General features: G+C 43.1%; 1 protein-coding gene across 5 annotated transcripts in view; it reads left to right on the top strand.

Annotated features, from left to right (window-relative positions):
- Nucleotides 1–5,645: 5,645 nt before the first annotated feature.
- Nucleotides 5,646–15,234, top strand: part of EML6 (EMAP like 6) — a 262,431-nt gene continuing 252,842 nt past the window's right edge. For 2 of the 5 annotated variants that reach the window (XR_004273049.1, XM_032292107.1), the window contains exon 1: nucleotides 5,646–5,930. Coding sequence is in view for 4 of the 5 variants with exons in the window: in XM_032292107.1 (XP_032147998.1) it covers nucleotides 5,734–5,930 (197 nt within the window). In the remaining variant the exon portion in view is untranslated. The remainder of the gene's footprint in view (nucleotides 5,931–15,234) is intronic. The other 3 variants (XM_032292109.1, XM_032292108.1, XM_032292110.1) reach the window with 2 other exon arrangements.

The raw sequence follows: 15,234 nt of genomic DNA, 5'->3' as shown, positions 1-15,234 counted from the left end.
AGAATAATATTTTTAAGGTCTATGTTGTATTAGTTCACTTCTTTTCATTGGAAAATAATTTTCCATTATGTACATATACACATTTTATGTATCCATTCACATATTGATGGATATTTAGATTTGGATTATTTCCACTTTTTGGCTATTTTAACTAATGCTGCTATGAACATTCAGGTACAAGTTTTTGCGTGGATGTATGTTATTCTCTGTCTTGTGTGTATACCTAGAAGCGGAACTGTTGGGTCATATGGTAATCTATATTTAACTTTTTGAGGAACTGCCAGATTGCTTTCCAAAGCAGCTGCATCTTATTGAGATGTAATTTATCCTCACAAGCAATGTATGAGGGTTCAAATTTCTCTACTTCCTCTCCAACACTTGTTACTACTGTCTTTTTGATTATAGCTATTCTAGTGGGTGTGAAGTGGTATCTTCTGGTTTTGATTTGCATTTCTGTGTTGGCTAATTATTTTGAGCATCTTCTCATGTGCTATTTTTATTTTTAAATCTTTTACTTAAAAATGTGGACTCTAACCCCATTTGTTGATAACTGGTTACGTATCACTGTCAATTTTTATTAGTTTAATGGTGTCTAAAGTGTGATACTAACGAGGTCAAGGCTACAAGTTCTAGTTCTAAATAATTGGTTAGTTTCATACAGAGGAAATTGTGATTAAACAGCTACACTCATATGTCCTAACTGTGTCCATCAATCTGACAGGCTTTTTATTTTATGTTTTTGAGACAGTCTCCTTCTGTTGCCCAGGCTGGAGAGCAGTGGCCCGATCTCAGCTCACCGCAGCCTCCACCATCCAGGTTCAAGCGATTCCTGTCTCAGCCTCCCTAGTAGCTGGGATTACAGGTGCATGCCTCTACACCTGGTTAACTTTTGTATTTTTAGTACAGACAGGATTTCACCATGTTGGCCAGGCTGGTCTTGAACTTCTGACCTCAAATGATGCGCCTGCCTCAGCCTCCCAAAGTGCTGGGATTACAGGTGTGAGCCACCGTGCCAAGCTGATCTGAAACATTCTTGATCTTGCCGGTTATTAGGGTGTGGATTCATCAACCAAAGGATGTGTCCTAATGACTCCAAATATCATTTCAATAAAAATACAATTTATGACAATAGCTATTTTTAAAAACAATGATTTATTGTTTTAATAATAGTACATGGTCATTTCAAACATTTTTGAACCGTCAAAATGATACAAAAAAGATAGCAGCAAATCTTTCTAAATCACATTGTTCCAAACATAACCAGTTTAGCTTTTGTGAACTATATTACAATTTATTAATATATAGATACAATTAGTTGCATGGATTGATAGATGGTTGGATGAATGGAAATAATGTCATGAGAATATGACCATACTATACTACTTTAAAAAATAAAAAGTCCCATCTCAACTAATTTTACATGGTTTAACCAAAACAAAGAAAAACTGAAGAATGAATGGAGAGAGTTGTTTCCCTACTAAATTGATTCAATGCTCACTTCCCATCTTTTAACCATGGCTTCACCATTTCTGATTCTTTTGTTCACTTCTTGGGTGGCTAAATATCATTGTCACGTAGTTTTTATTTCAAAAAGATCTCATGGGGGTGGTAGCAGAAACTTCTGGTGAATACCTACATCGATTTCTCCTTTTCTTCTTAGTAAAATATTCATTCTTAGCATTTAAGATCAGTGTCTGGAGCCAGACTGCCTGAGTTCAAATCCAGGATTTGTCACTATTTTGTGCATTCTTGGGCAAGTTACTTAAACTTTCTTTACATAACAGTAATTACTTCAAAGGATTATTACTAGGATGAAGATTAAATTATTTAATACATGTAAACACCATTTATAGTGACTGGAACATAGTAACTGCTATTTGTTACAACAACATTATGTTATGATATTATGAATTTTACTGGTACTTTTTTAGCCTGCTTATTTCCAAAGGACATTACCAGCCTTCTTTGACACTTTCAAGTAGAGGTTACTATCTACTGCCATGTAGTAGTAATTAACATTTATCTAATGCTTTCCAAATTAACCTTTCACAAACATATTATTTTGTTTCATTCTTACAATTATCCTGTGGGGTGAGTACTGCTATACTTAATTAAATGAAGAGAGTAAAGATCAGAGGATTTAGTGATTTGCCTAAGGTTACAATTATAAATGGCAGATTCAGACTTACTCCTCCAATTCAAATAACAATCAGGTACAGCATGGGGGTCATTAGTTATACTAATGATAATTTAGGAAATTAACATGTTCCATCCATTTTTATTTAAAAGACCCCTTTTCAATACATTTGTACATTTTCTCTGGAAAGTGTCTCTTCCTTTCCAGACCACTGCCGCTATCTCTAACTAGCCTCGAGCACTACTCTAGACCCCTAATACCTCATGCTTTGCTTACTGTTTTGTTACTCCCTTCTTCTTATTAAAAAAATCAATGACTCCATTATTTTAGCGATACACTGCAAACCCCATGCCCAGCTCCATCTACAATCTAACCTTTCATGTGCCCTTCTTATCTTACGTGAATTCCCCCTTGCACTGAACTGGGTGTTCTCTAAATCTATTTTTCTGCATCTACCCTTTTGTTTATCTCCTAAACCCATGTAGAACCCTCTTTCAATTTATCTTTACTTATCTCAATTCTATCCATATTTCCTAGTTCCTCCATGAAACTTTTCCTGATGTATTTTATCTGGAAAAACTCTTCCTCTTCTGAATTCTTACATAGAACTTACTGGCTCATGCCTGTACTCCTAGCCTTTTGGGAAGCCAAGGCGGGTGGATCACCTGAGATCAGGAGTTGGAGACCAGCCTGGCCAACAGGGCAAAACCCCGTCTCTACTGAAAATACAAAAATTAGCCGGGCATGGTGGTGAGCGCCTGTAATCCCAGCTACACGGGAGGCTGAGGCAGGAGAATTGTTTGAACCCGTGGGGCAGAAGTTGCAGTGAGCTGAGGTCACGATATATTCCAGCCTGGGCAACAGCCTGTTTCGTCTCAAAACGAAACAAAAACAACAAAAACTTACTGTCTTTATATAATTCATTTGACACTGTTTTATGGCACGACATCATTGATCAACTATATTTTTGCCTATGTCTAAAACCCTTCTCAGGCTGCGTTTTTGTTTTTGGTAGTGCTCTTGTTACCTAGCACAGTGCCATCTCACTTATTTGTAGATTCTGTTTCCTTAAAAAGAAAGTTGAGACCAGTTCAAATCCTCTTCATTATTGCAGGCAGCAACAACTCATCCAAATTCTGTTGCTTCCAGTTCTCTTTCGAGGCTTTCCTACCATGTCAGAGGGCTATTTTAAAACCTGAGGGAGATGAACAGAGTAGGAGATTACACTGAAAGCCTGGGAAGGAAAGGGCGTTCCAAACGTCCAATCCAGCATCCTTTTGCAGCCTCGTAGTCATTGGGATTTCGAAATCTCTTTCCAACGGCTATGGCCCTAATTTGGAAATAGGCTGCTTCAGAACAGTGGATTCATAGTTCACCTAGGGCAGTTTTAGGAGAAATGCCACCAGCTTTTGCGTTTGAAGGCCAAGGTTAGTTGTTCATGGTGTGAGCACCTTCCTGCTTCCAAACTCTGGTTATCTGTAAATACCCAAGTCCTCTAATTTAGGACGAAGGTCATGGGAAGGCGGTGGATCTTAGGGCAGAAGTGAGCTCACATTTGCAGCATTTTTCTTAAACTTGGCAGAATTGCACTTTAACAAATTAAAATCCATGTGAATGAAAAGGAAAAGTGAAGCAGGAAACAAACTTGAGTCAGTTACAGCACGGCGAGGACATCGGTTACAGCAACCCTCAGGGATCGATGCAGGAGAAATTCTAGTGGTGGGCTGTAGAGACTGTCTCCGTTCCAACTCCACCGCGCTTCTCCAGAGAGACCCACGCACGCCGGCTCCCGCCTCAGTCACAAGGGAACGCCAGCGCGGGCACGCGGTCGCCCTTAGTGAGCCGCGATCTCCTCACCTCGAGAGCCGCAGGCTCTGCTGACGCCGGTGCCCGTCTCGCTACGACTACCTCTGGACGCGCGGAATCCTGGGACTTGTGGTCTGTTCCGCGCTCTGCCCGCCCTAGCCGGGAAAGAGAGGACTACACTTCCCAGGATGCATCGGGGGAAGAGGCCACCAGGGCAGGGAGAGGGAGGGGGCGGCCCCAGTTCTCCGGCGCGTCGCTGTTTCCAAGCGCTGCGATCTCGCCTAGTAACCGGCAGCGGAGGTTCACGAGAGCGGCGCTGTGGCGCCGCCCTTGGAGCCCAGGCCGGAGGAAGAACCTGTCTTCCCCGGCGCCCCAGTGACGAAGCCAAACCCCCGGTGCGGGAGGCGGGGAGGGGAGGGCAAGCAGAAGATTCGCTCGCTCGCCCGCGCGGGATCCGGTACGCGCCGGCGGCGTCCGCTGGCCGCAGAGGTTAGAGGCAGAGAGCGCGGGGATGCTCCACGGGCGAGGCTGGCTCAGGAGTGGGAGGAGTGCAGGGCGCCGCCAGGGCGGCAGTGAACGCGGGCCGAGCAGTCCTGAGGGCGGGCATCCCTCGCACCCCGCGCCGACCCCCAGGACGTGTGCGTTGCGGGGGGTGGGGTTGCTGTCCCCGGGGTCCCGCGGGCAACCCCGCTCCACGTCGGTCTCAGGGCAGGACCCGGGATTCCATGGCACCCGGTGTTTAGCGCAGACCTTTCTGGGGAGAGGTACACGATTTTTGCCACTTGTTATTTAATTTCTTCTGGACCAGGAGCGTTTGTAAGTAGTGCACTCCTCCCTCCGACTGCGCTAGTGACTCGTTTCTCCCGAGTAAGAACATCTTTCATGATGCTTGCGGATTGGAGTTGCTGATCAATGGGAGCTGCTAAGTTCTTTATGGTTTTCCTGGTGAAGAGAAGGTTCACGGAGGATGTGAATATTAAACACACATATGTGACAACTAATTGGAGCATCTAAAAAATGACCATTGCATATTCGCCCTCGGTTATTAGGGAAACAGCAAGCGTTCCTTCCAATCATATCAGCAACTGCCAGGCAGCAGCATTTACGTATATTTCATGCCATTAAGGAGATGGAACTGGAGGGAGAAAGCGGGAGTAGGGGACAATTTTTAAAAATACCAAACTTGGTTTAGTTTGGGGGATCATTTTCTTGGATTGGGTGACTTATGCGAAAAATCTGTTTCTTTCTTCCTCGCTCTCGCATCCTGGATATAGACTGTCAGTTTCGGATTCAAGTACGGCGATGGCAGAGCTCACCCGGGTTGCCTGTCAAATCAAAGCTATCTGAGAATAAATCCCGCCGCCTGCCGCGAAGCCCCGGCGCACCGCAAACTTCAGTGAGCGAACTGGGTGATCGCTGTCGGGATATGCAGATCCCTGATGTAAAAGGCAGGGTGGCCCCCCCGAGAGCCTCTCCCGGGGGCCGGAGCCCGCAGGTGCAGTGAGGCGCGCGCGCGGGTGCCGGCGCCCCCGGAGCCGCCTCGCTCGGGGAGAGGGAGCTGGGCGCCCGGCGGGGTCTGGCGGCAGCGCACCGGCGGTGGCGGTGGCTCGTCTGCGGCAGCTGCAGCGGATGATGGTGGCAGCCGGCCCGCTGGGCTGTGCCTGTGCGTCGCCGCGGAAATCAGCGCCCGACGCCGCTCGCTGAACCCCTGCAGGTCCGCTGCAGCCCCAGCCTCGGCGAGTACGGCCCCGGCGCGCGGGGGGGCGGGGGGCGCGCGGGGTCGGCTTATCATGGCGGATCGGACGGCGCCCCGCTGCCAGCTCCGGCTGGAGTGGGTGTATGGGTACCGGGGTCACCAGTGCCGCAACAACCTGTACTACACGGCCGGCAAGGAGGTGGTCTACTTTGTGGCTGGGGTCGGGGTGGTTTACAACACCCGTGAACATAGCCAAAAATTCTTCCTGGGACACAACGACGACATTATCAGGTAAGGGGGTGGCCAGGGGCGGTGGGGAGGGGTTGCGTGTGAAGGCTGGGAGGGAGGGAAGAGGATGACCACCCGGGCATTCCTGGGGTCAGATCTGGGAGCCCCATGGTATCAAGGATTCTCTCTGGAGCCGCATGGAATTATTGAAGGGCTGCTGATTCTAGGGCCAGGGCAGAAGTAGAGTGGGGGGTGCAGGTGAGGAAGGAGAGGTGTCTTTTCTCTCTATCCCTCCGGAATTCCGGCTATTAAATCTCAAAGGAGTTGAATGTTCTGATGCTTTCCTGCTGCTCTTTCCTGCTACAAGTGGAAGGAGCCTGGGTAACTATCAAACACTTCTTCCTTCCCTAACCAGGTGCATGGTAGGACCAGTAGCCCGAAGTGTGGGTATCATCTTTGGGGAGGTTCCTCAGTAAGCAAGAGGATTAAGAAAGATCTAAAAGAAATTTTACTACTGGTAGTTTGGAATCTTCATCTCAGATGCTTTGGACCTGGGAAATTTCTGCAGTGGGTGGGGAGTTTGTTCTCTAATATTTTACTTGGCAGTATTTTAATGCCAAAAGCACATTTATACACTAAATGGATGCTTCCATAACATCACTGAGGTTATTAAAGGCTGGCAGCTGCTGGATCACAAAATCCTACCAGCCAGCCCACACAATGACCAACATCTGCTAGCTGATGGCCCAAGACTGATTGACAGGGGAGCTGAGTTGCATGAATGACCATTTTAGGGGCCCTCCCTATTAAATGGAAGGGGTTATATTGTGATTCTTGGTCCTATCCTTTCATCTTTGGACCAGACCCATTTTCCTCCAGCCCTTGTCAGCTCTTATGTGACCAAACAAGGTCTGGGCCAGATGTTGTTCACAGGGAATCCTTTTCAGCCTTCAGCAGTTAAGGAAGATTTTCTTCATATGGGAGTCTCAGCCCACAGGGAAAATAACTTGCTGAGGATGGACTACAACTGACAGAGACCATATTTGTACCTTCCAAACTTTGTGTTTCATTGATATAGAACAACTACCATTACATTCTCAGAATATTGCCACTTTTGCTCTAAGTTTGTCTTTCACAATGAAATAAATGAAGTGGTGTCTTGTCGATGTTCCTAATTGCTCAGTGCAGAGAATGATTTCAAAGATTAGCTTTTTTCCTTTCCTAATGATGTACTTATATTCCAGAGCCTTTTTGTTTCCTGAGATGTAAAGTTGAAAAATTGTTATAGAAGGCAAAAAGTTAATATTCACAATGCAGATGAAAAATACTTGACATGTTTTGAAGATGAACATTTTAAGTGCTGGGAGCTCTAATGTTCTCAAGATTTGGTGGAACTAACATGTGAAACTTTTTTCATGTCACGTATGACAAAATAGCTTTTTTTTTTCCCTCCCTAACATGGTGATGGTTGTGATCGGGGCATCCTTACATAGTTTTGTTCTGCAGATTTTGCTTCTCTGATTGCTAGGCTGATTATGAAAGTTACAGGTGAAAATGATTAGCAGTCTGACTCGTGAAAAGGTTGGATGTTTAAAAATTTAAACCCATTATGTTTTTGCTCTCTCTGTCTTAATGCAGTGCTTTCCATTACAACATCAAAATAAGATGTAGTCCTTTGGGGGAAGGGCGAGAGTGGCAATTAAACAGTAAATTCCCTGTGGTTAAATAATATTAGCCTGATAGTTCACTGAACTACTTTGTGAATTTGAACGCTTAGTGCTATTTTTTTCTCTGATACAAGGAAAAAAACCAAATGTACTGTTGAAACTGAAGGTGGGAAAAGGGTGGAGTTGCAGTAAACCCTTGTTATGACAAGCAGCCGGGCCAGTGGGATGTGATGAAATCTAGCTTGGGTGGTTAAGGAAACATTCAGATTTGAAGAAAAGGTGAATGAAATGATTTGTATAACTGGGTTTGCAGGGAGCCTCAACTGATGAAAAGAAAAAGAGACAGTTAATGTCTGATCTATGTATTCAGGTACTTTAGTGACATAGTAGTAAGCCTGATTTCAGAGAAAGGATTGTATTTATAATTCTCCACAATATTTGGTTGGGTCAGAGTATGTATAGGTGAGCAGAGCAGAGCTCTTTAACATCCAAATACGTCTTTTTACATAAGAATAAAATTAAGTTCAATGAATTAAAAAACACAAACCACAGATCATTATGGGTTTAAGAGCTATAAAATTGGAATGTTTATGCTGTTCTTTTGCTTTGTCTTATGTATGTAAATATCTTTTTCTGGTGAAGGCACTGCATAAACCACAATGCACAATCTTTTGTCCTTATGAATTTCAACTCATTTCTGTGTATCCCAGTATACTACTATTCTTCCACATGAAATATCGAAGTTTATTATTAAATGGAGAGGACTATAGCTAAGGATCTAATGCAAAAATATATATTTTTTTCTGAATCATTACATGAATATCAAAACTTGTTCATTTCTAACTCCTGTTTCCATCAAATGAGATAATGTAAGACAGTCCACTAAGTCCATTTGGTACTTAGCTTTTGCATTAGTTTGAAAGATAGATATGTATCCATCTATACTGCTTTATTTTTTGTGCTGCTTTGCCTAGAATATTAACTAGAAAGCAGCTCAACAAGTATTGATAACATACTGTGTTTTATGAAACCGTGTTATCTCCAATTTGGTAGTTGGCTAACATCAAGACCCAAATCAGGGCTTGATAGCAAGGACACTGATAAAGACTGGGATAACTACTAACTTGGTTTCTACTTTAGGTAGTAGAAGATGACACAGAATAGGAGTAAATGAAAGAAAAGGCCACGAACACATTCATCCTCTGTTACTTCCCTTCCGTTTTCACAGTGATTCCTGTTGAGACATTTATCTCTTCACTCTGGATCCCTGTATGTACTGCTTCTGACTAGTTCCCCATTTCCGTGTTCTTCTCCCTCATTTTTTGGCTCCCATTTGCAAGGGAGGTTTATCTACAATGCTGCTTTAGGGGAAAGGGCACTGACTTGATTATCACGCACACTTGGGTATAAACCCTACTCTACCATTTACTGGAGGCATCTGGGTGAGTGGCTTTACTTCTCAGGGCCTTGTTTATTTGTGAAATGAGAGTGCCAATACCTAAACTGCAGAGTTGTAACTATTAGAAAATAATTGTATGCAAGAGGTTTAGTGTGGGGCCTGGCCCTTAGTTGGTGCTCAATAAATATTCTTAGTTGTGGTAGAAGTAGTATTTCACTAAACACACACCCCAAAAACAAAACAATGATTCATCATTGCTCACAGGCAGAAGTCCAGATTCCTAAGCTTTCTGTTCTCTCTCCTAACCTACCATCCTATCCTTATTTTCCTTTTTTAAAAAATCATAAATTGTTTGCTTCCCACTTGCCATATGATGACTCTGTTCTTCCCTGCCTCACACTGGCATGATTCATCTTCCCCGCTGGCCATTCTCTCTCCGTCCAGCCCCACCCCTCCAATGGCACAGCAGTGGGAGCTTGGACTTTACTGTCAGTCATAGCTGAGTTTGAACCTAGGTCTGCCACTAGCTGGTGACTTTAGTAAACTTCTCCGAGTCTTAACTGTCTCATCAGTGAAGCAGCTTTTCACTTATAAAACAGAGTTTTAAAGGTCTCTCCTTTTTAGTTTATTGCGGAGATTACATACACAAATGTTTGGCCAATGGAAAGTGCTCAGCACAGGGGTCCTGTTTGCATCTGCATCCTGCAAGGCCCCATCTGCTGCAGTCTCATCTCTCCCAGGAGACCTCGGACCATCCTCAGATGAAGGGGTGCCTTGCACTTCCAAAACTTTGTGTGTTTTGTAACCAATGCTGCTCACTTAATATGTATCATTTAGGGCTATCCTTTCACTCTGTTTTCATTTGCAAGCATATATAAGACCCTTGAAGCTGAGAATGAATCTTATAACCAGAGCTAACATCTCCTGAGTGCCAAACTCAGAACTAAATGCGTGTATGGATTGATCTCTTCCATGCTCTCACGGTCCAGTGAGATAGGCATGCTAACCCCAGCCTACAGGGGAGGTAGCTGAGGCACAGAGAGGTTGAAGATTTGCCTGTTGTCACTGGCAGACTGTAGAATGGGAATTGGAACCCAGATCAGTCTGATTCTGAAGCTCTAAGCTTTGGCTTCACTGCTTTTTGGCCTCGTATTTTTCTGTCATTGTGGTCCCTACAACTATGCCTACTTCCTAACCAGAACTTAGTAAGTTGTTACGCTTTGTAACTGTGCTTATCCTTTGTTGGCCTATAAATCCTTTGATTTATTCAAGAATATTAGACAGAATTCTGTCTAGAATTCTAATGATCTACTTGAACATGGAACCATATTCAAGTTTACTTTAGAAACATCCCCAGCTTGGCCAGGCTAATCCCAGCAATTTGGGAGGCTGAGGTGGGCAGAGCACTTGAGCTTGGGGATTCAGGACCAGCCTAGATGGCATGGCAAAATTCCATCTCTACAGAAAATATAAGAGCTGGCTGGGCACAGTGGCAGGTGCCTGTGGTCCGCACTACTCAGGGACCTGGAACAGGAGAATCTCTTTGGCCCCAGGAGGCAGAGGTTGCAGTGAGCTGGGATTGCGCTATTGCACTCCAGCCTGGGTGACAGGAGTGAGGCCCTGTCTCAAAAAAAAAAAAAAAAAGAAACATTCCCAGCTTTGGAACAACGACCTGAAACAATGATCCATTGGAGATGTTTAATTAAAAAAAATTCTTTTAGTCAAAATTGTGACATGACTAAAATAATCTAGCACTACAAATACAATTGAAGTTGTTGGATTTGAAGAGACAGAACTAACAGCTGTGGTTGGGCCTGGAGTGTCAGGTAAGCAGGCTCACATGAAGGCCTAGAGATGTGACTTTGTATTCTTTAGTGTCTTGACCAGTTTGAATAAGAGAAACATGGAGGTAACCACAAAGAATCAAATCCATGTTGAATTGAGTGCTTGCTGTATGCCAGACACTTCATATATATGTGATCCTATTGAATTCTTCCACCCCCAACGCTGAGAAATAGATTTTCTCATTTTACAGGTATGGCTCTGAGAGGGAAAGAGATTTAATCAGAGTTACTCAGTGGGACAATCCTACTGCTCATTGGATCCCACTTACTCTTTGCATTGGAAAGAGCATGAAGTGAAAGCTTTTGATGGAAGTTTGTAATGATCTTCCTGAATGATTGCATGATTGCTCTTCTTATTAATAAATTATAGTCCATTTGGTGATTTTTAGTAAGATTTATTTATTCTCTAAGTTGGTTATAATTTATTCTTCATATTTGTTAATTCATCAAAAAGTCACTTTACATCTGTAATGTGCCAGGTGCAGAGGGTACAACAGTGAACATGACAAAGTTTCTGCCCCCTTGAAGCTAACTTTCTGATGGGGGAAGCCAACAGCAAATGGACAAGAAAATATGGTGAATATAGATTTTGATAAGTGCTAAGAAGAAAAATAATCACAGAGAAACTGGGTTGAGTGGGGGTATGGAAGCCATCTTAGGCAAGATTTCCAGAGCAGGTCTCTTGTGAGATGGCATTTAAGCAGAGACCTGAAGGGTGTGAAGGGGAGGACAGGTGAAAATATAGAGGCAGAGGAGAGGTTATGTGCAAAAGTGCCAGGGTGGGAAGAAACTTAATGTTCCTAAAATTCTGGTATAGATAGTCAGAGAAAGACCAAGGTCATTATAATTCTCATACAGGTCATTAATGCCTTATGGGTTTTGGTACCATATGTCCTAGATTTCCCAGGACAGTCACAAATATTCCATTCAGTTATGGTCATGGATATACTTGTTCTTGTCACATCATGAATCTCAATTTTTAATTCAGAAATAAGTGGCCAGGCACAGTCCTATCATCCCAGCACTTTGGGAGGCTGAGGTGGGAGGATCATCTGAGCCTGGGAGCTGAGGACCAGCCTGGGCAACATAGGGAGACCCCACTGCTACAAAAAATTAAAAAATTAGCCACATGTTGTGGCCTGTGCCTATGGTCTCAGCTACTTGGGAGGCTGAGGGAGGAGGATCACTTGAGCCTGGAAGGTCAAGATTGCAGTGGGCTGTGATCACACCGTTGCACTTCTGCCTGGGTGACAGGGCAAGACCTATCTCAAAAACAAAACAAAACAAAAAATATGACTATGTTTTCTTTTGGAAAATGTGGTTACCACATAATTGGTCACTGCTTGAAAACATTACACTGAACTATACTATCTTATAAAGAATTATATAGTACCACCAACCACATCAGTCAGACATGTGGATTACACTGTGGGAAGTGAAAAACTGTTCTTGGTAGCAACCCTAATTAGGCGACACTCTCCTACAGCCTCTCCAGTCCCCAAGGGTGTGGATCTGAACACCTTTTGAAGCATGTGAAATTGTTTTCCACAACAGCCACACCATTTTTCTGTCCCACCAGCAATGTATGAGAGGCCCAATTTCTCCACATCCTTGTCGAGATTTATTATTGTCTGTCTTTTTTACCATAGCCGTGCTGCTGGGTGTGAAATGATGTTTCATTGTGGTTTTAATTTTCATTTCTATCATGACTAATGATATTGATCATGTTTTCATAAACTTAGCCATTTGTGTATCTTCTTTGGAGAAAAGTCTGTTCAAATCCATTACCCATTTTTAATCCGTTTGTTATTTTATTGTTAAGTTGTAAGAGTTCTTTATATATTTTGGGTACAAGTCCCTTATATATCATTTGCAGATTTTTTTCCCATTCAGTGAGTTGTCCTATTCACTGTCTTGATGGTACCCTTGGAAGTACAAAAGTTTTTTATTTTGATGATGTCCAATTTATTAAATTTTTAATGTTTTTTTATATTATATCTAGGCAACCTTCACCTAATCTAAGGTCATCAAGATTTACTCATATGTTTTCTTCCAAGAGTTTTATAGTTTTAGCTCTTACATTTAGGTAGATGATCCATTTTGAGTTTTTATATATGGTGTGAGGTAGGGTTCCAACTTTATTCTCTTGCTTGTGGATATCTAGTTGTCCTAACATCGTTTGTTGAAAAGACTACTTTTCCTCCATGAAATTGTCTTGGATGCCCATAGTCTTTGAATTCAGCCAGCAGCAGACTAACTTCTCCCATGTAGAAGATGCTGAATGTTTGGGGACTCAGAAATGGGAATAACCATGAAAGAGATTAACCTAGATGAAATAGAAACCAGAGGCTTTGGTTGCTATTCTGTATTTGTAAAGATGCTGTTTTATCTGATAAGTGACATATAGATTTTTATATATTTATCAAGTAAACTACTTATACCTTGATGAATGTAGTATTTAGTAACTGCTGGTTTAGGGACCAAGAACAGTCTATACATTGGATTTGTTTACTCCCAAAGGTTTTTCCTTTTTAAAATGATTTTATAAACATCAGCCTTGCTGCTGGGCAAAGGTCTGTTGAGCCAGCTGAGGAGGTGAGTAGTATGGAAAGCATAGGGAATTGTAACAGAGGGTGCCCTTTGACCTCTACCCTTTTATCAGTTCATTCTTTTCTTCCTCTAAAGGGAGGTAGGCATCTAGATGGCCTCAACTGGAATTTGAAGGATTCTGGAATTGCCCACTGGTTTGCTGCCTGCCACTTGCTTTCCCATTAACACAGAGGAGGGGGAACAGCAGGCCAGAGAAGAAAGGAGCTCCTAGAGAAGAAAGGAGCTCTCTTGAGTGGTAGTACCTTAATAGGCTGGTCAGAGAATTTTTCTAAGGCTATGGAGAATTATTTTAAGTCATGAGCATTCATTTTTACTTTACCTGCTGTTTAATAATGCCAGGAAGACATTTTTCTGTGTTATGAGTTGATTTTATGCATAGGAAAAAAACAAGACTCACAAATGACAAGATGTCTTCTAAGTAAGGGATCATCAGTTGCAAGAAACTTTTTCAAAGAAGTACAATTAAGGAGGAGATTACAAGGTGACATGGAAACCTTTTGGAACTCAATTACAGGGAGTGTGGCTGGCCTCTTAGGCACTGCACACTATCAGGCAGCTATTCTTTCTCTACTTTTTTCTCTTGCAATTGTCCCTATGCATCACAGATATTCACATCTCTGCTTCTCTGTGGACAATACATACTTTGATTTTTCTCTGGCTATTTAATTTTAACTCAAGGATTCACTTTGCACATGGCCACCCTCCCCAAAATCCACCTCAGTCCCCTGAATACAATCCATCTTGGTCCTACAAAACCAACTGAATCAATCTTTTGAGTCTTAATTCCAAATTTCGAGAATCTAATTGTCCTAGCATGGCTCAGGATGTCCACCGGGCCTAAACAGCTGTAGCCTGGAGGGCGATACAGTGTTTCAAAGGGCTGCCCCTTTAAAGAAGATCCCCCCACCCCTAAGGGGGGAATAGACTGAGAGAGAATAAATGGCAACTTTACTACAGAAGGTGGATTAGAAGAGGAGGAGGCAAATGATTTCTTAGTGCACAGAAAAGAAGAGGGCAGGGATAAGAAATGCAGAGTTGAGGACCAGAAAAGGTAAGTAAAAGTATACTAAAAGGGCTTACTTTAAAAATATTGGTGTTGTGATGTATCCTGGAGTTTTCACTTCTCATAAGAGATTATGCCAAAGTGTCTCTGGGGAGTGCTAGGCAATGGCTGGTGGCCACAGCCTTGGAAGGCCAATTGGGCATTCAGTGTTTCCCACTGGGGTGCCAGCGCTAATATTAAGGGTGTTTTATCCCCTGCTGGGGTGGTGTCAGGGGAGGTGGGTTAGAGGGATGCAGATGGAAATGAGGCTGATATTGGCAGGCACTGGGGAGGTGGCTTGATGGTGCTCACTGGAGGCTTCCTGGCGCCGGCACAGCTGCCAAGGTAGTGGAAGTGGGAATGAGGGACAGCAGCTGTTTACCAACTGGTAAATAAATAGTTACATATTTTAACTGGTAGAGATACTGGTACATACCTGCTGAGCATCAGCCATGGCAATGAGTGAAAAGTCTGCACGAGTGAACTCTTGGGTGATTTAGTGAGTTGGCTATCTAACATGTTTTGAAAATGAATTTACCTAAGGCCAGATTTAAAATCTGCTTAAAGTTCCCTGTTGCCTGCAGGATGAGGGTCAAACTCCCTCAGGATGTTCTCTAAGATCTGTTACGATCTTCTTCCTGGCTTCTCTTCCAGCTTGATGTCTCTCCCTGTCTTAACATCCTGCATCCACATCACACACCTTGCAGTTCCCTGAACCCAGCATTCTATTTTGTGTTGCCTCATTCCTGCATGTATCATTTTGGTTGCCTGAAATGACCCTTCCTTTCTCCACTTGTACAGTCCT

Source organism: Sapajus apella, unplaced genomic scaffold (genome assembly GCF_009761245.1).
Source record: "Sapajus apella isolate SASKATOON/1434 unplaced genomic scaffold, GSC_monkey_1.0 scaffold26, whole genome shotgun sequence".
Classification (NCBI taxonomy): Eukaryota; Metazoa; Chordata; class Mammalia; order Primates; family Cebidae; genus Sapajus; species Sapajus apella.
Note: the sequence above shows the minus strand (reverse complement) of the source record. Positions and strands in the feature narration are given on the sequence as shown.